We start from the raw sequence: 26,775 nt of genomic DNA, 5'->3' as shown, positions 1-26,775 counted from the left end.
GACAAAAAGGCACCCTGAGATTTTTCTTAATATTTTTTTATGTATGATTTGCGTCAATTGAATAATTAATTAAATAAATACTAATTAATATAAAAGTAAGAAAAAGCAGATCATAACAACATGGCGAACCAACGTGGGACATGAAAGTATCTCTAGTTGTGAATTTGAAAGGATAGGAAACGGAAAAACAGGTGATGAAAAATTAATTTGCCCGTCGAAAAAAGTCGATATATTTAAAATTTATGAAATATTTTGAGTTATTTTTTTATCTAGGTACAATTTTACATATTTATTTTATTTTTGATTGATTTGAATTTTGATAAATTTAAAAATTTGTGTGATAAATTGATTATATTTGGGGAGAGAAAAATTTTCGTCTCGAGAGCATACAAGGTATTTTCGAATTTCTTATCAAGCGGGGATAAATTTTAACTACATGCCGATCAGCAGAAGCAAAAGCAAAGAAAACAAAAAACAAGAGGAACATTTAGAACAAGAAGAACATTTGGAACAAGAAAAACATATAGAACAAGAAGATATTTTCGAAACAACAATCATGGCAACAGAAAAACAGGAATTATCAGGAGTGGATAAATTATTACAACTGATTCAACTCCATTCACAAAAAATGGATACAATGCAAGAAAATCAGGAGGAAACAAAACAAGCAATAGAAGAAAACAACAGAAATATAGCGAGTATCAAGAAGGAAATGGTTAAAAAAACTGAAGAAATTGCAGAAAAGAGCGAGAAACAGGAGATCGAGATTAAAGAAATCAAAATGAAGGAGATAAACAATTGCCAGAAAAAGCAACTACAAAATTTGGAAAATGCTATTCAAGTAGACAGAGAAGAAGTGGAAAAAAATAATCACAGAAATAGAAAAAGAAGTCACCGAACACAAGACGCAACAGAATTTCGGAGAAAGAAGGGAAACGATTATCCATAGTACAGAGGATGTAAAAATAAGATTTAGCAGGGATGTAAAAAAATTACACCCAGCAATTTTCAAAAATAATTTAAAAAAGAAAGTACGATACATCGGTAACTTCGAAACAGCCAAAGAAACGATAAGGAACCATCTTAAAGATGAAGCGAGTTTATGGTTTGATAGCAAAGAAGAAGAATTGGACAATTGGCATAAATTCGAACAAAAGTTCCTGAGTTATTTCTGGGGAAAAATACAACAGATAGAAATAAACAAGGAGTTGCAAAATGGGAGGTGCCATGATAGAATGGGTATTTCAGAAAAAACATACGCACTACAATTATACAACAATGCAAAACACCTACATTACAATTATTCGTCCGAACAGCTAGTAGAACTGATAGCCAGACATTTTGAAGATACCTTAGAAGATCACATATCTTTACAAAACTACAAAGATATCGACAGTTTGTGCCAGTTCTTACAAATACGAGAAGCAAAAAGGAGAGAAAGAGAAATAAGAAGATCGCAAGAAAATTATAGACAACGCGAAAATCAAGAATATAGAGATAGAGGAAAAAACTTTAGGAGAGAGTATACAAGAAGAGAATTTATGCCGAGGAGGGAAAACGAAAATAGAGACAACGGAAGAGGAAACTATGAACATAGAAATCGGCAATGGAACGAAGACAGATATCGAGAAAACCAGAATAGAAATAACACCCGCTCATATCAAGAAGATAGAAATGACAATAGAAGGAATGAACAGGAAAATCGTGGAAACTTTACGGGTCCGGCAGACCAAGAGAAAATAGAAGAGCGGTAAACAATACGCAAATAGGTGAATATGAGGATGAGAGACAAAGCGACGGAAGAAGAAGCGAAGAAGAACAGCAAGCGTCTTTTCACGAAGGCGCTCACTAGTCACAAAAAAACAAACAGCGTCAATTTGCGTCAATTGAATAATTAATTAAATAAATACTAATTAATATAAAAGTAAGAGAAAGCAGATCATAACAATATATTCAATCATCGCTAGAGCAGTGGAGGAAACAAGTATCCGGAATGGGAATAGACATAGACGGTAGTAAAAATGTCTAACAACTTTGTTTTTCGCAGTTGATCAAGTAGTCGTAGCGAATGATGAGGAAGACATGGACTACCTGTTTAGAAACCTAAGGAAAGAATATGAAAAATGGGGCCTCAATATGAATGTGTCAAAGACAGAGTATTTTAAAATAGGGGATGATGAAGAAGGTCCAGAGTTAGAAATTAGAACCACAAAAACATGTAAAAAATATAAATATCTTGGATCTATAATATCTAAAGAAGGCACTGCTAAAAGAGACATCGAAAATATAACGCAGCCGAAAAAAGCGGTAAACATTCTAAGCTCTGTACGGTCTAAAGATATATGACAAAAACGAAATTGACAATCTATCGTATCTTGCTACAGCCTTATTATGGCTTATGGGGCAGAAGTTTGGCAGATCACGAAAAAAGATAGAAAAAGGATAGAAGTGGTAGAAATGGAGTATCTAAGAGAACATGTGGTATATCCAAAAAAAGATCACATTAGGAATGAAGATATTAGAAGGAGGACAAATACTGTATATTCCAATGCAGATAGAATTAAAACGAGACAACTATTGTGATATTGTCACATGAAACGAATGAATGAATATAGATGGCCAAAGACAGTTTTAATTTACATACCGCAACAAAGAAAAAGAAGGGGAAGACCTTAAGTTGCTTGGGAAGCAAATGTACGGCACATCATGAAAGATAGAGCCATCAAAGAAGACGAATGGATGGACAGAAAACGATGGCGGTCGAAATGCGGAAAGCGGCAGAGGTTTTAGAAACCTCGCTTGTAGATATAGACAAGGCGAAAACGGCGGGTTCATTGGAAAAAATATTCCCATGAGATTTTTTTGCATCATCACATTCGTGAGACACCCCAGAATAAGGTTCAAGAAGTCGCCCATGCGAAAAGTGGTGAAAATTTTTCTGAATAATTTTTATTTGTTCAAATTGGAAAAATCAATATTTTCGGCGCGGACTAATTTTTTTACGGTTTTTGGACCATTCTGGACAAAAAATATCTCTTATAATTGTTCTCTAAATTTGATATTTTTCGAGTTATAAGCAATTTGAAATTGAAAAAAACGAAAAATGGCGATTTTCAAGGCTTAATAACTCGGTTAAAAGTTATTATCATGAATGTCAGAATGTGATTAAATCAAAGTTTAAAGCACCCCCTACAAGATACTCAAGAAATTTCTGTCATTATTTTATTACTAAGTTGTTATTTATACGTAAAAATAATGAGCGCCATGCACGTACTAGGTGGCCTTCAATTGTGAGTGCGAAAGAGATGCCATTCCGGCAGTCCAATCGTGCATCTTACTCGCACTCACATTTACAGCCGCGTCAATACGATCTTACCTTCTTCTTCTTCTTTAGGTGCCGTGTCTGTATTCAGACGTTGACCGTCATCATGTTTACAATTTCCTGAAATCTCTCTCTATCGGCTGCTGCGCGAAATAATTCTTCTACTGTGCAGCCACACCATTGTCTAATATTACGCAGCCATGAAAGTTTCTTTCGACCAATCAATCTCTTTCCCTCCACTTTTCCTTGTATTATAAGGCGAAGCAGATGGTATTTAGGTCCTCTAATTATATGGCCGAAGTATTCTGTTTTTCCCCTCTTTATGATGCTTATGAGCAGACGTTCCGAATTCATCATTTGAAGAACATCTTCATTGGAAGTGTGCGAAACCCACGATATCTTTAGGATTCGTCGATAGCACCACAATTCGAATGCTTCTATTTTGTTTAGCATTGTGGTTTTTAACGTCCATGTCTCACAACCATACAATAGGATAGACCACACATAACATTTCAGCACCTTCTTTCGAATATTCATCGACAAGTTTCTATTACATAAAACTGGTTTCCAGGTCATAAAAGCCTTCCGTGATATTTCGATCCTAGTTATTATCTCTTCATCAGAGTCACAATTTACATTTAACCAGCTGCCAAGGTACTTGAAATGATTTACCCGTTCTAACTCCTCTCCATCAAGAGAAAGCTGACCTTGATCTATATTAATCTTTCCAACTGCCATCCACTTTGTTTTTGAAATGTTGATTTTAAGGCCTCTCCGATAGCTTGCTTCACTGACTAGATTTAGTAGTGTCTGAAGATCTTGTAAATTTTCACCCGTGTTGAGCTGCCCCCCCCCCACTTGCGAAAATTAAAAAACGAATAGCCCTGATTTATGAGCTATTTATGAGCTCTCATATTCCGCAAACTAAAAATTTTGAGCTCGTTCCACTGAGCAGGAATTTAATACTTTAGTGGGGGGGCTGAGTCAGCCCCCCCACTACTTAAAAATAGGAATATTGAATCGGTTTTTGCGGCAGAATTACGAGCTATTTATGAGCTCTTGAAATTATATAGTTTCGATTTTTGAGCTCATCCCCTTCACCCCCAAACAACCCTTTAATTGATTTAACTTAAGAGAAAAATGCTGAGAAAACTTTAAATATATCGTATTAAGGATATAATTCCTATAGCGTATATACTATAGAGCTACAACCCCTTCGCAAGAAAACCACCCTATCTTCCCGGCTTAAGAGAAAGTTGTACTTAAAATGCATTAAATTAATTATTTGGCGACTACATATCATTTAATAATTTATAAGCTTTCAAATTACGCGCATTTAAATCAGTAAATTGCAATTTATTTTATATAGTGCAGTCACTGAAAGTAAAAATCAACGATTACCTTCAATTTCGGTGAACCTTCATCGATTTTCACGAAAATTGGTCAGTGGTTAGAGGATACCTCAAGAAACAAAGGTGACATGATACCACCTTGCGCCTTTACCCTGAGGGTGGATACCGCCCCTTCTCGGGGGTGAAAAATTATTTTATAAAAAATAACTGCACAAATATATAAAAGAACAAATTATAAGCAATATGTATTATATAAAGTTGTTAAAATAAGTCGATACTTTTTAAGTTATTAAAGATCAAAAATTTTAATTATTCGTGAAAAAAATTCATGTTTTGAAGCGGTTTTTCGTAAATCACTGAAAAACTGTAAGTTTTTACAAAAAAGTTAATAGTAGTTTTATTCGTATAGCTTATATTCTAAGAATAAACTCTTAAATCACGCGCCTTTCGATTATTGAGATACAACCCCTTCGCAAGAAAACCATCCCATATTCCCGGCTTAAGAGAGAGAGAGAGTTGTACTTAAAATAATTAAAAATTAATTATTTGTCGACTAAATATCGTTTAATAATTTATGAGCTCGCAAAATATACGCATCTCAATTATTGAATTGCCATTTTCTTTCTATAGTGCAGTCACTGAAGGTAAAAATCAACTATGACCTTCGATTTCGGTAAATCTGCATTCATTTTCACGAAAATTGGTGAGCGGATTTTGATGCTATCAACTTTTTCTGGAGCTCATTTTGGATAGGTATTTCTAAGTACTTTGATAAGTATTTAGTACCTAAGTGTTATAAAATGCATCTCTTTCCCGTTATTTAAGCTTGAATCCTTAGATTTGAACAGTCGCAGAAAAAAATATACATTTAATTACCAATAACTTACTTTAAATTCACATTAAAGGGTTTTTCAAGTAAGCAATTTATTATATTTTTTATTGGCTTCAATTTTAGTGATAAACACTTTTTTGTAAAAACTTACAGTTTTTGAGTTATTTATGAAAAATCGCTTTAAAACATGCATTTTCTTTCACAAAAATTAAAATATTTGATCTTTAATAACTCAAAAAGTATTAATTTATTTTAATCACATTATATAACAAATTTTGCTTACAATTTGTCCCTCTCTCGATTTGTGGGGTTATTTTTAATAAAGTAATTTTCACCCCCGAGAAGGGGTGACATATACCCCAGGTTAAAACCCCAAGTTGTTATTGTTAATTCGTGAAAATGAATGGAGATTTACCGAAATCGAAGGTCATAGTTGATTTTTACCTTCAGTGACTGCACTATAGAAAGAAAATGGCAATTCAATAATTGACATGCGTATATTTTGCAAGCTCATAAATTATTAAACGATATGTAGTCTCCAAATAATTAATTTAAATTATTTAAGTACATCTCTCTCTTAAGCCGGGAATATGGGATGGTTTTCTTGCGAAGGGGTTGTAACTCTATAATCGAAAGGCGCGTGATTTAAGAGTTTATTCTTAGAATATAAGCTTTACGAAATAAACTACTATTAACTTTTTTGTAAAAACTTACAGTTTTTCAGTGATTTACGAAAAACCGCTTCATAACATGCATTTTTTTCACGAATAATTAAAATCTTTGATCTTTAATAGCTTAAAAAGTATTGACTTATTTTATTAACTTTATATAATAAATTTTGCTTTTAATTTGTTCTTTTATTGATTTATTATTTTTTTTAAAACAGTTATTTTTAATAAAATAATTTTCACCCCCGAGAAGGGGCGGTATCCACCCTCAGAGTAAAGGCGCAAGGTGGTACCACGTCACCTTTGTTTCTTGACGTATCCTCTAACCACTGACCAATTTTCGTGAAAATCGATGAAGGTTCACCGAAATTGAAGATAATTGTTGATTTTTACCTTCAGTGACTGCACTATACAAAATAAATTTTAATTTACTGATCTAAATTCGCGTAATTTCGAAGCTTATAAATTATTCAATGATATGTCGTCGCCAAATAATTAGTTTAATGCATTTTAAGTACAACTTTCTCTTAAGCCGGGATGATAGGGTGGTTTTCTTGCGAAGGGGTTGTAGCTCAATAATCGAAATGCACGTGATTTAATAGTTTATTCTTAAAATATATACGCTATAGGAATTATATCCTCAATACGATATATTTTAAGTTTTCTCAGCATTTTTCTCTTAAGTTAAATCAATTAAAGGGTTGTTTGGGGGTGAAGGGGATGAGCTCAAAAATCGAAACTATATAATTTCAAGAGCTCATAAATAGCTCGTAATTCTGCCGCAAAAACCGATTCAATATTCCTATTTTTAAGTAGTGGGGGGGGGCTGTGTCAGTCCCCCCCACTAAAGTATCAAATTCCTGCTCTGTGGAACGAGCTCAAAATTTTTAGTTTGCGGAATATGAGAGCTCATAAATAGCTCATAAATCAGGGCTATTTGTTTTTTGATTTTTGCAAGTGGGGGGGGGGGGCAGCTCAACACGGGTTAAATTTTCAGCAAGAATGGCTGTATCGTCAGCGTATCTAATATTGTTGATTACTTCTACGATCTTACCGCTCATTATTATTACTTAAAAATGATAGTTTAGTAATAAAATAATAACAAAAATTTGTCCAGGATCTTGTAGCAGGGGCTTTAAACTTTGATTTAGTCACTTTCTGACATTCATAATAATAACTTTTAAGCGATTTATTAAGCCTTGAAAATCGCCATCTTTCGTTTTTTTTTTTTTAATTTTAAATTGCTTATAACTCGAAAACGATCAACTTTAGAGTTGTTTTTTAGTTTTTTTGGACCATTGTGGACAAAATAGATCTCTTATTAAGAGATCCTATTAAAATATCTCTTATTAAGAGATATTTTTTGTCTAGAATGGTCCAAAAAGTCTAAAGAAAATTTGTCCGGGCCAAAAATATTGGTTTTTGCAATTTGAACAAAAAAAAATTGTTAATAAAAATTTGGACCACTTTTTGCGTGGGCGACTTCTTGAACCTAATTCTAGGATGTCTCACGAATGTGATGATGCAAAAAAAATCTCATGGGAATATTTTTTCCAACGAACCCGTAGTTTTCGGCTTGTCTAATAGATAGATAGATAGATCAATCAGATCCCTACGACTTCGTAGAAGTGTCACCTGAGACCATAATAAATTGTGATGAAACAGACTGAGCTGACAGGACAACTTTAAGTTAGATTAATAATCACTTACGATCAAAAAGTTGTAACCGAAAGTGACACATTATAGTCGCGGAAGGTGATACAGGGTGAGTTTTTATTGCGGGATTGGTCGATAATTCCATTACGGTATAGAATATCAAAAAAAGTTATTTAGAAAAAATGTAGGTAATGATATTCTCCATGCTTGGAAAATATGTCCATTTCTACAGGGTGATCAATAACAGCGTGGTATATCAAACATATAATTTTTTAAATGGGACACCCTATATATTTTTCATATTTACATTCCCCTCATAATTCTTGTTCATATAATATAGGGTTTTGCATTACTATACAGAGTATTCAACAAGTTATGACCATTTTTATTTCGAAATCCCTATGAGATTAACACCCTGTACATAAAGAAGTAATTCATAGACAATAATTTGTTTTATGTAGTAAGATAAACAATATACTGTAGTTTTTAAATTAAGTCCAATTGAAATCATTGACGAATGTTTGTATACAGGGTGAACTACAAAACCAAATTACGATTTTCTCTATTTTTTTAAATGGATCACCCTATATTTTATTTTTCAAAAATATTGTATTTATTATACTCTTTCATTTTTATACAGCATTCCCTATATCTAAACTTATTACTTTCGGAGATATTTTTAGTTTTCTTCAACTTTCGGGAATACATCCAATTTTTCTAATAGAAATAAGTTGGTATTGAATGATAATTAAACAAAATTATTTTTATTCAATAAATAACTAACACAAATTATAAACCATAGTAATATGCAATGAATGTATCAATAAATGTGATATTACCGAATTATCATATTTCCCTAATATACAAGAATCATACAATTCCTACAAAAAATATCAAAAGGTATCTTATGTATAATAAAATTACAAGATTATTTTTATTTAATAAACAACTCACACAAAACATAAATCAAAACAATATACAACTAATTTAATAGTTTTTAGATTATTATATTAACAGCATTCTAAGCCAAGAAATTTTTAGTAACACATTCCTAATTGCAGATTGTGACCCGTAGTTATTAATAATATAATTTTCATATTAAATTTCATTAATAGGCATCAAGGAATCCCTACTTTGTTAACACTCAAACTAGGTGATCTATAAATGTTTAAGGTGATATTGTTAGAGATTATGTGATTGGTCCACATTTTTTGACGGTTGAGGTTTTTATACCACGCACGGTGCTCCAGTTCTTCCAAAATTGATTTTTTTTCAAGTGGGGCTCTATAAAAAACCTTGTATACCAGAAGCATCCAACAACGCCTGATGATATAAAAATAGAATAAAAGAAGCTTTTAATAATATTGACTTACAAAAATGTTATAATAAATGTGGCTCGGTCATTTGAATATCGGTTGCAAAATTGCATAGACGTTGAAAGTGGTCATTTTCAACATTTACTTTAGACTTATATCCTTAACATCACATTAATTGGTATATTCATTAAATTTTGTTATGGTTAATTATTTTTTTATTAGTTATTTATTGAATGAAAATATTTGTTATATTATTACATAATACTCATTTGTTAAGTTATTTATATTTATAAGAATTGAATGTATTCCCGGCAAATGAAGAAAACTAAAAATATCTCAGAAAATAATAAGTTTAGGTATAAGAGATGCTATATAAAAATGAAAGAGTAGCATAAATACAATATTTCAAAAAAATAAAATATACGGTAATCTATTAAAAAAAATTGAGAAAATCGTAATTTTGTTTTGTAGTTTAAAGGTGCTTATAAAAATGAAGGTTCTACTAAAAAATTCTTGGCTTAGAATGCTGTTGATATACCAATCTAAAAACTGTTACGTCAGTTGTATATTGTTTTGATTTATGTTTCATGTAAGTTATTTGTTGAATAAAAATAATCTTGTTATATTAATATATACAATACAAAGTTTTTTTGTAGGAATTTTACGATTCTTGTATATTAGGGAAATATGATAATTTCTTAATATCACATTTATTGGTATATTCACTGCATATTGCTATGGTTTATATTTTGTGTTAGTTATTTATCTAATAAAAATAATTTTGTTTAATTATCTCTCGATACTAACTTATTTCTACTAGAAAAATTGAATGTATTCCCGAAATTTGAAGAAAACTAAAAATATCTCGGAAAGTAATCAGTTTAGATATAGGGAATGCTATATAAAAATGAAAGAGTATATTAAATACAATAATGATGAGAAATAAAATATAGGGTGATCTATTTAAAAAAATAGAGAAAATCTTAATTTGGTTTTGTAGTTCACCCTGTTTACAAATAATCGTCAATTATGTGAATTGGACTTAATTTAAAAACTAAAGTATATTGTTTATCCTATTACATAAAACACATTATCGTCTACGAATTACTTCTTTATATACAGGGTGTTAATCTCATAGTGATTTCGAAATAAAAATGGTCATAACTTGTTAAATACTCTGTATAGTAATGCAAAACCATATATTATATGAACAAGAATTATGAGAGGAATATAAATATGAAAAAATATATAGGGTGTCCCATTTAAAAAATTATATGTTTGATATATCACGCAGTTACTGATCACCTTGTAGAAATGGACATATTTTCCAAGCGTGGAGAATATCATTGCCTACATTTTTTTTAAATAACTTCTCGATATTTTATACCATAATGGAGTTATCGACCGATCCCGCACTAAAAACTCACCCTGTATATTAATCGACGCGTATTAAAAAGTCGAGCTCTAATATTTAAATGCGGTTTGATGTCACTTTCGATAAAAAGTTATTATTTTGGTAGTGTGGCAAAAATTATTTAAAAATAGTGAAATTGTATATTAATCGACGGAAAGTTACACAAAAACCAATAAAATTGCTTATTATTATACTAAACTAAAAACATCGCATAGAAATGAATCAGTAACTTACATATAAAAAAATTACCTTCTGGCCAAGTTGATCAGCTTGGAGAAATGTTTTTCCCAGCAGTACATCTTAATAACTCGGATTCCAGAAACAAGTTCATGCATTAATCGGACCCTTTCATCAGTTCTCAAAGCTGTCCTCAAACGAAGAACAGAAATTTTGTGGGCCAGCCAAACTATAAAAATAAATGATTTCTGCTTAATATATTAATCTTTATTTTAATTTATTACATTAACTATATATATTAAGACATATAATTTATATCTATAGTTATTATTTATATTTATTTTCGACATTATAAAACGCGCACCTTGCATCAAAATAATCAATGAGTCTATATCATATCTGGTGGTTCTGGTAAATAATTTCGGCGATTCCTTCTCAGATGTGTAGACGCATCGAAATCTTTCTTGAAGCAGGTAATATAGTCGAACCGGCTTATTAGAATACCGATTATAGGAATATTAGACCGGTCTAGTTAGACTCAAAAAATTTACGCGGGGTCAAAGGTCACCAAATATGGTTTTTAGCGATTTTCAGCGAAACGGTAAGTTTTATCGTAAAATTAGTTCTAACAAAAAATGTAAATTAGATAATGATTATGTATAAAAAATATCTAAATACTTTTTTTCCTAAGAGCCACCGTTTTTGAGATACAACGATTCAAAGAGTTGAAAGACTTCTAATAGTCATAATATAATATAAAAATGGAAGAAAACGATCTTCTGTGGCTTTCCACAGTTGGCTTTCACCTTTCTCTTTGTGAAGACACAGAAATCAACTCAACCACCCACATGCTTGTGGTATAGTCATATGGTGCCTTGAGGTATACCTTTTTAAATTTCAGCCATCGCCAGGGTTTAATAAATAATATGCCAATGTAAGACCTTTGATCGGCATTTTAAGGGTTTTAACCAATGTATTTTTGGTGGCTTAGCATATAGAGCTTGCTTAGAAAACTGATGATGCTCTCTTTAGAGCGAAAACATTCTCTATTTTAATGTAGCCCTTTATTGGGGTTTTCAAACTAATATACCTTTGACACAGAAGATCTTTTTCTTCAATTTTAGTAATTAATGGTATACAGCCAGTTACAGGAAAATTTTTCCTTATTAGTATGATATAATTGATCCAAATAATGGCGTAACCCAGACATCCAAAGTGAAAGTTATCCTCTAACACCAAATTGTTCTATATGGTCCACATAATGTTCAGAAAAAAGTCACACTATTATGAGCGTCGGGTTTGGGGGGAGAGGGGGGAGAAATCGGTAAATTCGTAGTTTTTTAGGTTTTTCGTCAATATCTCTAAAACTATGCGGTTTAGCATGAACAACCTTCTATACAAAAATGTTCTACATTAAATTTGCAATAAAAAAGGTCCTATACATAATCCTTATAAAATGAACGGTTCCAAAGTTACGGAGGTAGTATAGTATAATTTGTCCAAAAAAGGCCTAACCCAGACATATAAAGTAAAAGTTTTCCTCCAACACCAAATTGTTCTATATGGTCTACATATTGTTCAGTAAAAAGTTACATCATTTTGAGCGTCCGGTTTGGGGGAGAGATGGGAGAGAAGTCGGTAAATTTATATTTTTTTTAAGTTTTTCGTCAATATTTCTAAAACTATACTTTAGCGTAAACAATGGTCTATACAAAAATGTTCTACATAAAATTTAAAACAAAAAAGGTCCGATATATAATTGTTATAAAATCAACGGTTCTAGAGTTACGGAGGGTGAAAAGTGGAGGTTTTCGATACTTTTTATATTATCTGGGCAATTGATGATGATTTTGGGTGGTGAGGTTGACGTTTCTTCAAGGGCTTATCACTAACATATTATCGGCCACTGAAATAGCAAATTTTATTTACAAGACACAATCCGAAAATTTCTATAAATTGCCCAAAGAATATAAAAAGTATCGAAAACCTCCACTTTTTACCCTCCGTAACTCTGGAGCCGTTGATTTTATAACAATTATGTGTAAGACCTTTTTTGTTTTAAATTTCACTTAGAACATTTTTGTATAGAACATTGTTTACGTTAAAGCATAGTTTTAGAAATATTGACGAAAAACGTAAAAAAACTACTAATTTACCGACTTTTCCCCCATCTCCCCCCCCCCCAAACCGGACGCTCAAAATGGTGTAACTTTTTACTGAACAATATATGGACCGTATAGAACAATTTGATGTTGAAGGAAAACTTTTACTTTGGATGTCTGGGTTAAGCCTTTTTTGAATCAATTTTATACTATACTACCTCCGTAACTTTTGAACCGTTCATTTTAGAAGGATTATGCATCGGACCTTTTTTATTTAAAATTTCATGTAAAACATTTTTGTATAGAAGGTTATTCATGCTAAACCGCATAGTTTTAGAAATATTAACGAAAAAAACTACGAATTTACCGATTTCTCCCCCCTCTCCCCCCACCAAACCGACGCTACAATTTGGTGTGACTTTTTTCTGAACATTATGTGGACCATATAGAACAATTTTTTGTTGGAGGATAACTTTCACTTTGGATGTCTGGGTTTGAGTCTAATTATACCATACTATATGGAGTATAATATAATATGTATTAGTACACCAGGTATATACATCACTGAAGCTGTAATACAAGTAAACATAATATTCTATCGGTCAACTTAACTTATATTACACATAATAATATAAGATTATAAATATCATAATGTTTCTACTATACAGCTTGCGGTCTAGCTAGGGATGCAATGTATAAGCTGTATTATATTACAGTGCCAACAAAAAAATCTTTACAAAGTGAATGTAACGCAAAAATAATAAGAATTATTTGGATTTTACGACTTAATCCCAACAAAAATAGTAAATTGATATGACAAAGTATTAACTTATGATAATTCTTTTTATTTATGGGCCTTAATTCAATTTGTAAAGATGGGTTTTGTCGGAATAAACACGTTCGTTGGCTAATCTAATCACCCTACCTATTCTTTTCTTAGAAAGGTTTGAACATAATAATGAAAGACAACTTTCTAGGCAAAATGTTTATTGCTAAGTACTAATAAATATTTCAATATACAATAAACTTTATGCAAGTTTAGTTTGTTTACTATTATATTCAAATTACACCGTAATCTTCCTGGGTGGCGAAATCCTTCAGGTAGATGACACCCTCGAGGTATTAATTAGTCTTGAGTACTACTCCGGAGTGAAAATACGTGTTGAACCTATATTTTTTAACCTATTTCGTGTTATTTTCATTGTTACAACAAAAATGTCAGAAAATTGTTTTATTTGCGCTAAAATTTTAACTGAAGGTGAAATTGTTACCGTTGAACGTGGTATAAAAACATTAATCAATGCAAGTACTGAAAAGAGCTGATGAACTTTTATAATTTCTTAAAGAGCAGAAATCTTTGACCATGTGGAATGTCGTAAAAGTTATACTCGAAAGTGCTCTATTGCTGCAGCTATTAAAAGACAACATGAAAAACAAGAAGCCTGTACATCGACCAAAAGTCCTCCTCTTACTAGAGCACGTGTAAGTGAACCAGCCTTTTGTTTTAAACAACAATGCTTAATGCTTATTTTGCGGCCAGGAATGTAATGAAGAGCGTGAAAAAAATCCATTGTTAAAAAAAAACGCGCTAAGTAAACTACCTCAAAGGTGGTGTGGAAACGTGTGCGTATATTATGACGATTACCACTTTTTGAATCGTTATATCTCAAAAACGGTGGCTCTCAGAAAAAAAAACTAATACGGCATTTTTTATAGATAATTATCTAATCTACATTTTTTGTTAGAACTAATTTTATGATAAAACTTAGCGTTTCGCTGAAAATCGCTAAAAACTATCTTTGGTGACTTTTGACCCCGCGTAAATTTTTTAGCTCGGGTCGGATTTCTGAGGACTTTTTAGATTTCATTTGTGATGGTGTTTTGAATAATCCTGCCAATTTTCAGCTTGATGGTAATTTTTTTTACTCGGATGTGTAATTTGACCGGAGTATATCCCGATTTATGGAGTATAAATTTGAGGTCCCTAAACGTTTCAATTTACTACTTAATAAATTTACCCGAAATTAATAGAATATTTTTCAGGCCAACGAATACATTTTTATGTACAATTTTCTAAAAATTTAAATGATGTCTGGTTTATTATGGTTTATCTCCTCTAGTGCTAGAGCAGTGCTCTTTTATAATATATTATTATGGTTTGTCAGGTAATAAATACTTTATTATTTTGTCATGTCTGCAAATTTCTATATAATATACACATTGCCCACCCACTTTGTTGCCCAGTATAAAATTTTTAGAATCAGTTAATTTTGAATTCCCCCAGAGACTATCTGTTCGTTCATCCGTTAATTTGTTTACGAAAAGAGCAACTATAAAAATGGGCATAATTTTAGGTGATTTATAACTTTTGAAACTATGGGTATTCGCTCCGTACATGACTGACGCGACACCTAGCGTAGTCGCTTGACATTTTTGGCGACCACAATTTGACGTTAAACATATGATACACATATGACATATTTGATATTAATATGTAATACTTATTTACCATTTTTGATCAAATTTGTTATACAAACAATAAGTTCGAGTGTTAAATAAACGTCAAATTAAAAAGCGGATCTTTGGCAGTTCTCTGAAGAAAATATCAATTTTAAGGATTTTTCTTCACTTTTTCGTTATAGTTTAGTTGTTGGTGTTAACATTAATTAAGTGTACATCGAAAGCAATTAGGCAGTGTGAATTTTTAGTATCAGATTTTAACATTCCTCCTCCTAAGTGCCTTCTCTATTGAGGTTGGCGATCAATATGTCAAATTTCTCCCTGTTCTGGGCTTAATGGATTAAGTCATTCCCTGTTGTGTGGGTCCAATCTCTGATGTTTCGGAGCCAGGATTTTTTCTTTCTTCCTGTACCCCTTTTACCTTCGATTTTGCCTTTTAATATTACCCGAAGCTGCTCAAATTCCCTATGGCGCATTATGTGTCATAGATATGACGTCTTTCTAATTTTAATTGTATTCACCAGATGAGGACGTTTGTTCATTATTTACAGTACTTCTTCATTTGTAGTTTTGCTGGTCCAGCTTATTCTTATCATTCTGCGGTACATCCACATTTCGAATGAATTCAGTTTGTTGACGTCATATTGTTTTAATGTCCAGGTCTCACAGCCATATAGTAATAGAGACCATACATAACACTTTAGTGTTCTCAATTTTATTGTGACTGATATCTTGGGGTTACAGAGCATTTTACGCATGTTCATGAAGCCAGATCTTGCTATTTCAATGCGTCTTCTAATTTCTTTTGAGTAGTCTAGCTGACTGTTTAGCTCTCTGTCCAGGTATATGAAGCTCTTGGAACTCTGAAGGGTGATACCATTAATTTGTATGTTGGGTGTAATTTGTTCATGGGGGTTCTTGTAGAATACCATGATTTTGGTTTTGGGAAGATTAATATCCAAGCTCAGTTTGTGACTTTCTTTGATAATATGTTCATTAATATTTTTAGTTGGTCTTCTGTTTCGCTAATAATACGGTGTCATCGGCATATCTTACATTGTTAATGATATGATAATTCCATTGACTCTGGCACCTTCAGGGCGATCTCCAAGAGAAGCTCTGATGATATGTTCGGCATAGACGTTAAATAGTAGAGGGGACAGAATGCACCCTTGATGCACTCCTCGTTCTATGTTTACATAGTTAGTATTTCCGTTGTCTGTTCGAACACATCCTGTGTGGTTCCAGTATGTATTGCTTATTATAGCTATGTCGTGTCCGTCCAGCCCTACTTATTTTAGCACCTCGATCAATTTTTCGTGTCTAATGCGGTCGAAGGCCTTTCTATAATCGACAAAGCACACATACAGCTGTTTTTTAACCTCCAGATACCTTTCTGCCATTAGCGTCAATCCCATAATCAAGTATATTCAAATGGGAAATAAGCCACAATTTTACCTAAAAATGATTTTATTAACGTTTCGACGCCCAAGTCGGGTGTCGTTGTCAAAATACAAAATAATACTAAATAAACAAAATGTTGTTGCTTAGTAAAAAATTCTTCTAATAATTTATTTAATCGGAATCATTTATATCGGCAATTCAGATACGTATTATACATTTAAAGTAGACGACTTTAAAATGATATTGCCAATATTGATGAGTTGCGTTCCTGGGACGACTTTACTAAAAGATAGTTCATTCGATTACATGAAATCAATCCCAATTCAAGAATATCCGCCACAAAAAATCATAGCATGTGATCTGTCTTTAAAAAGACAACTAAATGCAACGGTGGCACTGAAATTCTCGCGTTAGAGATTCCATAGTAAATCACGAGGGAAAACCAGGAAAAACCTCGTGATACTATCTCGACATCGTAAGTATTTGGGTTTACATTTAGTTTACTCTCAAAACTAATACCAAATTCTGACTTGATATTTTAAATTTTAAATAATACTAAAATACTAAATATGTACTAACTCGATATGTTACTGATTTACTAATTGTGGTATTTTCTTTCTATTGACTTCCTCCTTTAATATGGGTAACCACATCCTACTGCATTCTACCGAGGAATTTGCGACACAATTGGCTTCATTTAGCATAATTAGAGCCGCTTCTTTGATTTTTCTCTTTTTACTATCTGCTTCTTTTAGGACTATACTTGAATCTCTCCACTGAACTCTATGTTCATTATTCCATGCGTGTTGACATATTTGAGATCGATCAAATTCTCTATTTTTTATATAAGACTGATGTTCATTTACTCTAACGTCTAATGGTCTTGACGTTTCACCTATATAAAATTGTTCGCATTCACAAGGTATTTTATAAATACAATTCTTTGTTCTTTCTTGTTCACTGTTAGGTTTAGTTTTAGATAGAATAGATCTCAATGTGTTTGTTGTTTTGAATATTGTTGATATGTTGAATTTATTTCCTATTGTTTTAAGTTTCTCGGATAGTCCTTTTATATATGGTATTCATATTTTCCTCGTATTATTTCTTGTGAATGTTGTAGGATCTCGTTCTAAGTTGTTCTGTTCCATTCGATCCAATCTTGACAATTCCTTATTTATAAACCATATGGGATAATCATTTTTTAATAAAACAGATGTTAACAATTGTTTTTCTTCTAAAAATGAATTTTCGTTAGAACAAGTAATTTTGTCTCTATCATATAAGGATTTAATGATTCCCTTTTTAACGTTGATGTTATGATTTGATTTGTAATTGAGATATCTGTTGGTGTGTGTTGGTTTTCTATACACTTGAGTCTCATATCCAGTATCCTTCTTTGAGACCAAAACATCGAGGAAAGGTAGGGAGTTATTGTATTCCTTTTCCATTGTAAACTTTATTGTCTCTTCTTGATCGTTTATAATATTCAGGAACGTATCCAACAATTCCGATCTATGAGGCCATATGGAAAACACATCATCTACATATCTCCACCATACTGTGGGTTTTAAATTTTGTTTAGAAATGATATTAGTTTCGAAATCCTCCATAAATATATTAGCCAATAATGGAGATAAAGAAGAGCCCATTGCGAGACCAAAATTTTGTTTATAGAATTAATTATTTAGTTGAAAATAGGTATTATTAGTACATAATGTCAATAACTCCATTATAGCTGATACATTTAGTTTTGTCCTAGTTGTTAATGTATTATCATTTTCTAATTTCGTTTTGATTATGTTTAAAGTTTTATCTAATGGCACATTTGTAAATAAACTGTTTATGTCAAAACTTACTAAAATATTATTTGGATTAAATTCAATATTTGATAATTTGTTTAAAAAATGTTGTGTATTTTTTTATAAATGTGTCATTATTATTTGCAAATGGTTTTATAATATTTAATAAAAATTTTGATAGTTCACTACAAGGAGAATTGATGGTACTACAAATAGGTCTAAGTGGAATATTTGCTTTGTGAATTTTCGGTACTCCATAAAAATATGGTGTCTTACTGTAATCAGGTGTCATTAATTTTCTTTGATAGTACGTTAGGTCATTTTTAAATTTGAATAAAGTTCTATAGATTTTGTTTTCCAGTGTCTTCGTTGGATCCTTCGTTAATTTGGTATAAGGTCCATTTGTAATTAGATCTGTAATTTTGTCCTCATATTGTACTTTATCCATTATTACAGTTGCATTTCCTTTATCCGCTGGTAGGATTGTTATGGAGTCATCATTTTTTAAAGTTTTTAAAGCTTTCATTTCCTCTTTGCTGATGTTCTGTTTAATTTTATTAGATTTTTCCAATTCAAGTTTGCATAGTACCCTATATTGTTCTTTTTCATGAGTTGGCAAACACTGGGATATTTTTTCCACTGCGCTAATTATGTCTAATTTTGGAGTAGATGGATGAGTGACAGCATAGTTTAAACCTTTTGACAATAACAAATTTTCCGTTGCATTTAAATGTCTATTTGATAGATTGACAACTGTCGCTAATAGGTCATTATTTCTATTTAGGTTATCAAAAGTATGTATATTATTTTGTTCTAAAAGAATATTAAATTTATTTAAATGTATATTTCTTTGTTTCTGATATGAATTTTGATAAATTATGTGTAAACTAAAAATAATTCGATCAAAATCAGAATTTGATATCATTCCGTAAAGCAAATCTATACTTACGATGTCTTGTTCAATAAAAAATAAATTTGATCTATGAAATTGTAACCTTTCCCGGATCATTGACACACTGGCTCTATGTAAAATATTTTGGAGTCTTCTGCTTGAGTATGCTGGCCGTAACCTCAAGCCTTTTGGTATTAAATTGTTGTCTCTACATCGTCTTAAAAGTTTAATTGAATTTTGACAGTGTGCCAATTTCTCGTACAAAGTTTCCAATCTCCTAAAATTTTGACAAACGCTAGGCCCATACCGGTTTCTTAATGTTGTTCTGAAGCTATTTTCTTGTGGCATTTTTTAATCAAGTATATTCAAATGGGAAATAAGCCACAATTTTACCTAAAAATGATTTTATTAACGTTTCGACGCCCAAGTCGGGTGTCGTTGTCAAAATACAAAATAATACTAAATAAACAAAATGTTGTTGCGTAGTAAAAAATTCTTCTAATAATTTATTTAATCTGACTCATTTATATCGGCAATTCAGACACGTATTATACATTTTAAAGTAGACGACTTTAAAATGATATTGCCAATATTGATGAGTTGCGTTCCTGGGACGACTTTACTAAAAGATAGTTCATTCGATTACATGAAATCAATCCCAATTCAAGAATATCCGCCACAAAAAATCATAGCATGTGATCTGTCTTTAAAAAGACAACTAAATGCAACGGTGGCACTGAAATTCTCGCGTTAGAGATTCCATAGTAAATCACGAGGGAAAACCAGGAAAAACCTCGTCATACTATCTCGACATCGTAAGTATTTGGGTTTACATTTAGTTTACTCTCAAAACTAATACCAAATTCTGACTTGATATTTTAAATTTTAAATAATACTAAAATACTAAATATGTACTAACTCGATATGTTACTGATTTACTAATTGTAGTATTTTCTTTCTATTGACTTCCTCCTTTAATTTGAATTATTCCATTTGAATATACTTGATTATAAAAATGCCACAAGAAAATAGCTTCAGAACAACGTCAATCCCATAATTGCTTCTCTGGTGCCTGTACCTTTTCTAAAACCTATATGTGGATGTTAGCCAGTCATGTGGTAGAGTGCTATGTTCATAATATAATGTTAAAGAGAAAGGTTAATTTCCTAACAGCATCGTCACTTAGGTTTTTAAAATGTTCGGCTGTTGTTAGATCTTCGCCAGGTGCCTTGTTGTTCTTTGCGTCTTTCTTGCCCACATAACTTCTTCCGTTAGAATATTTAGTTTTCCATCTGTATCTATTTGTGGGGGCTCTTCTTTTCTCTGATCACCAAACAAATCTTTTAAGATATTGTTCCCATATTTCTTCCTGTTTTCAGGGTCTAATTCCATTTGGTTTTTCTTGTTTTTTACAATAGATAAATGTTTGGGTTTCCATATTCCAGCGACTTCTTTAACCTTTTTGTGTAATTACTTTATGCTTCCTTTGCAGATCTTCTACCTCTTTACATTTTTCTTTCATCCACTCTTCCTTAGCTACATTTATCTTTCTCTCAATTCCCCTGTTGAGTTCTTTGTATCTTGTTAGGTTTTTGTTTTTACCATCCGTCTCTTCTCCATAATTTGTAATATTTCGTTTATCATCCATGGTTTTCTTTGTTTACGGTTTTCTTTCTGTCTATTTTGGTTTGCTGCCTCCAGGACAGTATTTTTAATTTTTACCCACATGTCTTCAATGTTTTCTTTTATTGTCTTCTCTTTAGTGGGAACTAATGTTTTAGACTCTAACTGCGTGTCTACCATGTCCTTATACATATGTTTTTGTCCTTGGTCAGCACTACTCCATGCTATTCTCTGACTGCGTTTAGCCTTGTCTACTCTTTTAAGTTTTATTCTGACAATTGCGACTACAGGGTTGTGGTCTGAATTCATGTCACAGCTTGGGTACGTTTTTACATTTAGAATACCATGACGGAACCTTTTGTTAATTGTAATGTAGTCGATTTGGTTCCTCACAATATTTCCTTCGCAATCTTGAGGAGACCTCCACGTATACAGACGTCTTTTAGGTAATTAAAACCATGTGTTAAGAACCACCAGGTTGTTCTCTTGGCAAAATTCAACAATTTTAAGTGTGTATGTGTGTAACATAAAATGGAAATAGATGACGATAGGAATATACCACCAGATCGGGGAAAGAAAGAAAGTCAGTATGAAAATATAAATAATAAAAATCAAAACGGCAATAATAAGGTAAGCGAAGTATCTATTGAAAAAACTAATTATTATTCAATCATTATTCGCCAAAATTGTCATATTTCGCCGCTGCATAGTTTCGTGTATCCCTACCATGGTCACGTACGGAGCGAATATAATGAGAAACATTTTGACATTGACGTTATCTTTATATAATAGCTATTTTTATTACAAGAATTTAAGCTTACTTGTTAAATAAATAACGAAGGCATTTTACACTTACTCTGAAGAGGTACGAAGAGCAGCAAAAAAGAAACTCCACAAAAAGCCCCCATTCCTATTTGTCTATACAGCAGCCCAGTTCCTACAGCTACTTGAATAGGTCCTATCCATGCAAAATGAACTATGTCAAAAACTTCATCAAACTTACTAACGTCATTCGATAACAAGTTCACTAGTTGTCCAACAGTTGTATTGCTTAGAGCAGCATGGCTCATCTTCAGTATTTTTCGGTAGATCAACGAACTGCAAGCAACTCTGATTTTCATGGCTATATGCTGTAGTCCCATATATGCTGAATGGATCAGAAGTGCATCTGTAAACATACAAATCACAAGAATGCCAGCATAAAAGTAGGCGTCTTGTTTTGATAGTCTTGCTGGCGAAGTCTCGAAGAAAGAAACCAGTTTTCCTATGCACAAAGGAATCATGACTCTAAAATAAAAAAAATTGTGGTTAAAAATCCACTTTTAAAAGTCCTTTTGATGATTCTTTTATTATCTGTGATTCATATTAATCTCAAAGATCCTAAACTAGATGATAGGTGACTAAAGCAGTTACCAGAAAATTCAGAAATTATCTTCAACTGGTTAATCTATCAATAATAAAACTAAAATACCGTCAAAGATTCTTCTTCTTTATGTGCCGTGCTTGTTTTGAAGCGTTGGCTATCGTCGTATTAACAAGTTGATGAAATTTTTCTCGGTCATCACCTATATGAAACAAATCCTCGACCATTCGACCTGTCCATTGTCTAATGCAGGGGTGGCCAAACCACCACCGTGTGGCACGGCGGTGTCTTAGAAGTGGCACGCGAGGACTTTTTGGAAAAAAAAATAAAAAAAAATTAAATTAAGTAAAACATTAGAAATTCGTCTTTTATTCTACGCCACTCTTTTATTGTACGCCACTGCCTCGCGCTAGACACGTTCACGTTATTCTCTGCTCAGTTTCAGTTGATTCTCAACTTTTGTGCGAGACGCTTCAACTCTGTTTGCCTTGTGAGATAGTATTTTTACAGTTTATTTCCTTTTAAAACAATTGTTTTCGAAATGACCACGAGTGAGCCATCAACTTCAAAACGTAAATATGAGGAGGATATCGCGATTCGTGAATTTAAAACTGAGTGGAACAATTCTTATTTACTCATCACAACACTTCCAAGCCTTGCTGTTTGATATGTGGAATTTGTGTGGCAGTGCCAAAAAAATTTAATCTGGAGCGCCATTATAAGCAAGTTCATGGCGATTTCACCAACAATTATCCTGTCGGATCACGCCTACGAACCGAATTCATCGCCAAGAAAAAAAAATCTTTAGCCGGGCAACAATCTTTGTTCCAAAAAAGAAGTAATGAAATGGAAACAATGTTGAAGACTTCATATGAACTCTCGCTGTTATTAGCAGGCAAGAAAAAGCCATATTCCGACGGAGAAGAGGTAATTAAAAATAGTTTACTAGAGGTAATTAAAAATTGGCTCAAAATGTCGGTGATTTAAACATAAAATATATGGTGGACCAAATCGCTTTGTCCAGAAACACCGTCATGCGCCAAATTGATGATATGGGCCTGGCTGTTGAAACACAAATTATCGGCGGACTACGAGACTGCAAATATTTTTCACTGGCTTTGGATGAAAGCTGTGAGCATCACAGGTAATGCTCAGTTGAGCATATTTGTACGCTTCGTCACAGATAGTTTCGATATTGTGGAGCTATTAGATTTGCGCCAACTGGTCTCCACAACAGGACAGGATGTCTTGGATCAAGTGAAAAATGTTATTGAAGGTAGCAAAGTGGAGTGGTCGAAATTGGAGTCGGTTTGTACAGATGGAGCGCCTTCCATGGTTGGTCGAATCAAAGGATTTGCAACGCTACTTGAAAACTTTTTAGGAAGAAATGTTTTCAAATTCCATTGTATAATCCACCAAGAAGCGTTATGTGCCAAGAAACTGGATCTATCCTCGGTGATTGAGCCTGTATCGCGGTGTATCAATAAAATACATGCTCGAGCTAGTAATCGACGACGATTCCGAGAACTTTTTCAGTAAGAAACGGAGGAGGCAGGTGAGTTACTCTTTATTGCAGTGTTCGATGGTTGTCCAAAGGGAATGCACTGGCAAGATTTTGGAATTTGAAAGAGTGTGTTTTGAACTTGAAGAGCAGCAGGCAAATCAAGAAGAGATCGGATACCGAACGAGAGAATACGAGAAATGATGGGAGTAACACATACAATAATTGATGACCTAAAAACAAAACAACTGGTATGGTACGGCCATGTACAGAAAATGCCAGATGACAGGATCCCTAAACAGATTTTGGCATGGACACCAAAAGGGAGAAGAAAAATAGGAAGGCCGAGAAGAAGCTGGAGGGAGGAAATTGAAAAAGAACTAGAGGAAAGAGAAATCCCTCCAGGTCTATGGCTAAACAGAGAAGAATGGCGGTTAGGAGTCGGAAGGCGTCGGAGAACGCTGTAAACCGATAGTAGTAGTAGTAGTAGTAGTAGTAGTAGTAGTAGTGTTTTGAAATTTTTGGAGGAGAATGAGGAATTTCCAAACGAGTGCTCTCTGTTGAAAAATGAAGACTGGCTATGGGATTTAGCTTTCCTTGCGGATATAATGGGACATTTGAACATATTAAATTTAAGATTACAAGGAAAATATTGTATTTTTCCAACCTTAGTTAGCCACGTAAGCTCGTTCAAAAACAAAATATCACTTTATATTCAGATTTTAATGAAAAAAACTCACTCATTTTAAATTCATGAAGGAATTAGCCATCAAATTAAGTAATGTTTCAAATTACGATAAGTTTAAAAATTTAATGTCAAGTCTTCAAAGCTCATTTATTACGAGATTTCAGGATTTCCAGGAGGAAAATAAAAATATTCAACCTTTCACAAATCCTTTTTCCATTTCACTTAAAGACATTGAAAATTATCCGCCGGAATTCCAAATGGAAATAATAGATTTGCAAAGTAATATTTTGTTGAAAAATAAACATAACGAGCTTGTTTCAAGTACAAGTAATTCAAATTATATTGAATTTTGGAAATATGTTTCCACAGCTGATTTTCCATATCTCCACAATTTTGCCGCTTTGCGGTATTGTTGTCGTTTTGGTTCGACGTATGTTTGTGAAGAAATGTTTTCAATAATTATGAATGTTATTAAATCACAATATCGTTCAAAATTAACCAATAATCATTTGAAAAATCTAATTTTATTAGCTGTAACAAAAATTGACCCCAACATTCAAGATTTAATTAAGAAAATTCAGATTCACAAGCCACATTAACCACATCAACCATAAACATGTACTGTACTACTAGTAATAAATTAATAAACAATCTCGAGTAGTTGATAATTATATTTTTTTACTATTTAAAATAAAAAAAGGTCGTAGAAAAAGTATAGTATTCTACTCGCATGTAATGGCTATTACTCACTCTGATGAATTACGACACTCGCTTTCGCTCGTGTCGCAAACTTCATCATCGTGAGTAATAGCCATCATTACATGCTCGTGGAATAATATACTATTGTAGCTACATATATTTTTTGTTATTTCATACAAATTCCACCTACCTATTGAATTTTTTGTTAGAAAATTTTTGGTGGCACGACTAACTTTTCATAAACAGATAGTGGCACACTGTTAAGAAAGTTTGGCCACTCATGGTCTAATGTTACGCAGCCAGGGCAATTGTTTTCTTCTAACCCAGCGTTTTCCTTTGATTCTGCCCTCAATGATCAACCGGAGTAAGCGATATTTAGGTGCTCTTATTATATGACCGAAGTAATGAACCTTTCTCATTTTTATGACGTTGACCAATTATTCTCGCTCTTTGTTCATGGTCTCCAGCACAGGTTCGTTGGATGTGTGTGCTGTCCATGAGATTCTGAGCATGCGACGGTAACACCACAACAAGAACGATTCTAATTTGTTGAGATTCTTCACTTTTATTGTCCAAGTTTCACATCCATAGAACAAGACGGACCAGACGTAGCACTTCAATACTCTTAGACGTGTGGTCAAAGAAAGACTTGATTGGATGGTTGTAATATTATACAGGGTGTCCCGAAAAGATTGGTCATAAATTTTACCACAGATTCTGGGGTCAAAACTAGGTTGATTGAACCTCACTTACCTATATACAATAGTGCACACAAATAAAGTTACAGCCCTTTGAAGTTACAAAATTAAAATCGATTTTTTTTCATATATCGAAAACTCTTAGAGATTTTTTATTGGAAATGGACATGTGGCACTCTTATGGTAGCAACATCTTAAAAAAAATTAAAGTTAAATTTGTGCACCCATAAAAATTTTATGGGGGTTTTGTTCCCTTAAACCCCCCCCCAAACTTTGGAGTACGTTCCAATTAAATTATTATTGTGGCACCATTAGTTAAACACAATATTTTTAAAACTTTTTTGCCTCTTGGTACTTTTTCGATAAGCCAGTGTTTATCGAGATATTTTGAATATTTGTCGAATCCACCACATATTTGTATATGGTTAAGTAAATACGATTGTAGCAACCTGTTAATAATCTGAAAATTTATTTATAATTTACATTTTTAGGTATATTTTGAAAAAGAAGCCACATCTCGATAAAAGGTGACTTATCAAAAAAAGACTAAGAGGCAAAAAAGTTTTAAAAATACTGTATTTAACTAATGGTACCACAATAATATTTTATTTAGAACGTACACAAATATTTGGGGGGTTTAAAGGAACAAAACTCCCTTAAAATTTTTATGTAAATATATTAAAAAAGAAGCCGTATCTCGATAACAACTGGCTTATCGAAAAAATACTAAGAGACAAAAAAGTTTTAAAAACGTTGTGTTTAACTAATGGTACCACAATAATGAATTAATTGGAACGTACACCAAAGTT

At 32.5% G+C, this 26,775-nt stretch overlaps 1 protein-coding gene across 2 annotated transcripts in view; it reads right to left on the bottom strand.

Annotated features, from left to right (window-relative positions):
• The window catches only part of LOC114325184 (ATP-binding cassette sub-family C member 4-like), a 90,270-nt gene that overhangs the window by 53,236 nt on the left and 10,259 nt on the right, over positions 1-26,775 (bottom strand). For both annotated transcript variants that reach the window (XM_028273179.2, XM_028273180.2), the window contains exons 3-4: positions 21,874-22,304; positions 10,810-10,966 (exon numbers count right to left, since the gene is read on the bottom strand). In XM_028273179.2, coding sequence (XP_028128980.2) covers positions 10,810-10,966; positions 21,874-22,304 — 588 coding nt within the window. The remainder of the gene's footprint in view (positions 1-10,809; positions 10,967-21,873; positions 22,305-26,775) is intronic.

This window comes from Diabrotica virgifera, chromosome 9 (assembly GCF_917563875.1).
Source record: "Diabrotica virgifera virgifera chromosome 9, PGI_DIABVI_V3a".
NCBI lineage: Eukaryota > Metazoa > Arthropoda > Insecta > Coleoptera > Chrysomelidae > Diabrotica > Diabrotica virgifera.
Note: the sequence above shows the minus strand (reverse complement) of the source record. Positions and strands in the feature narration are given on the sequence as shown.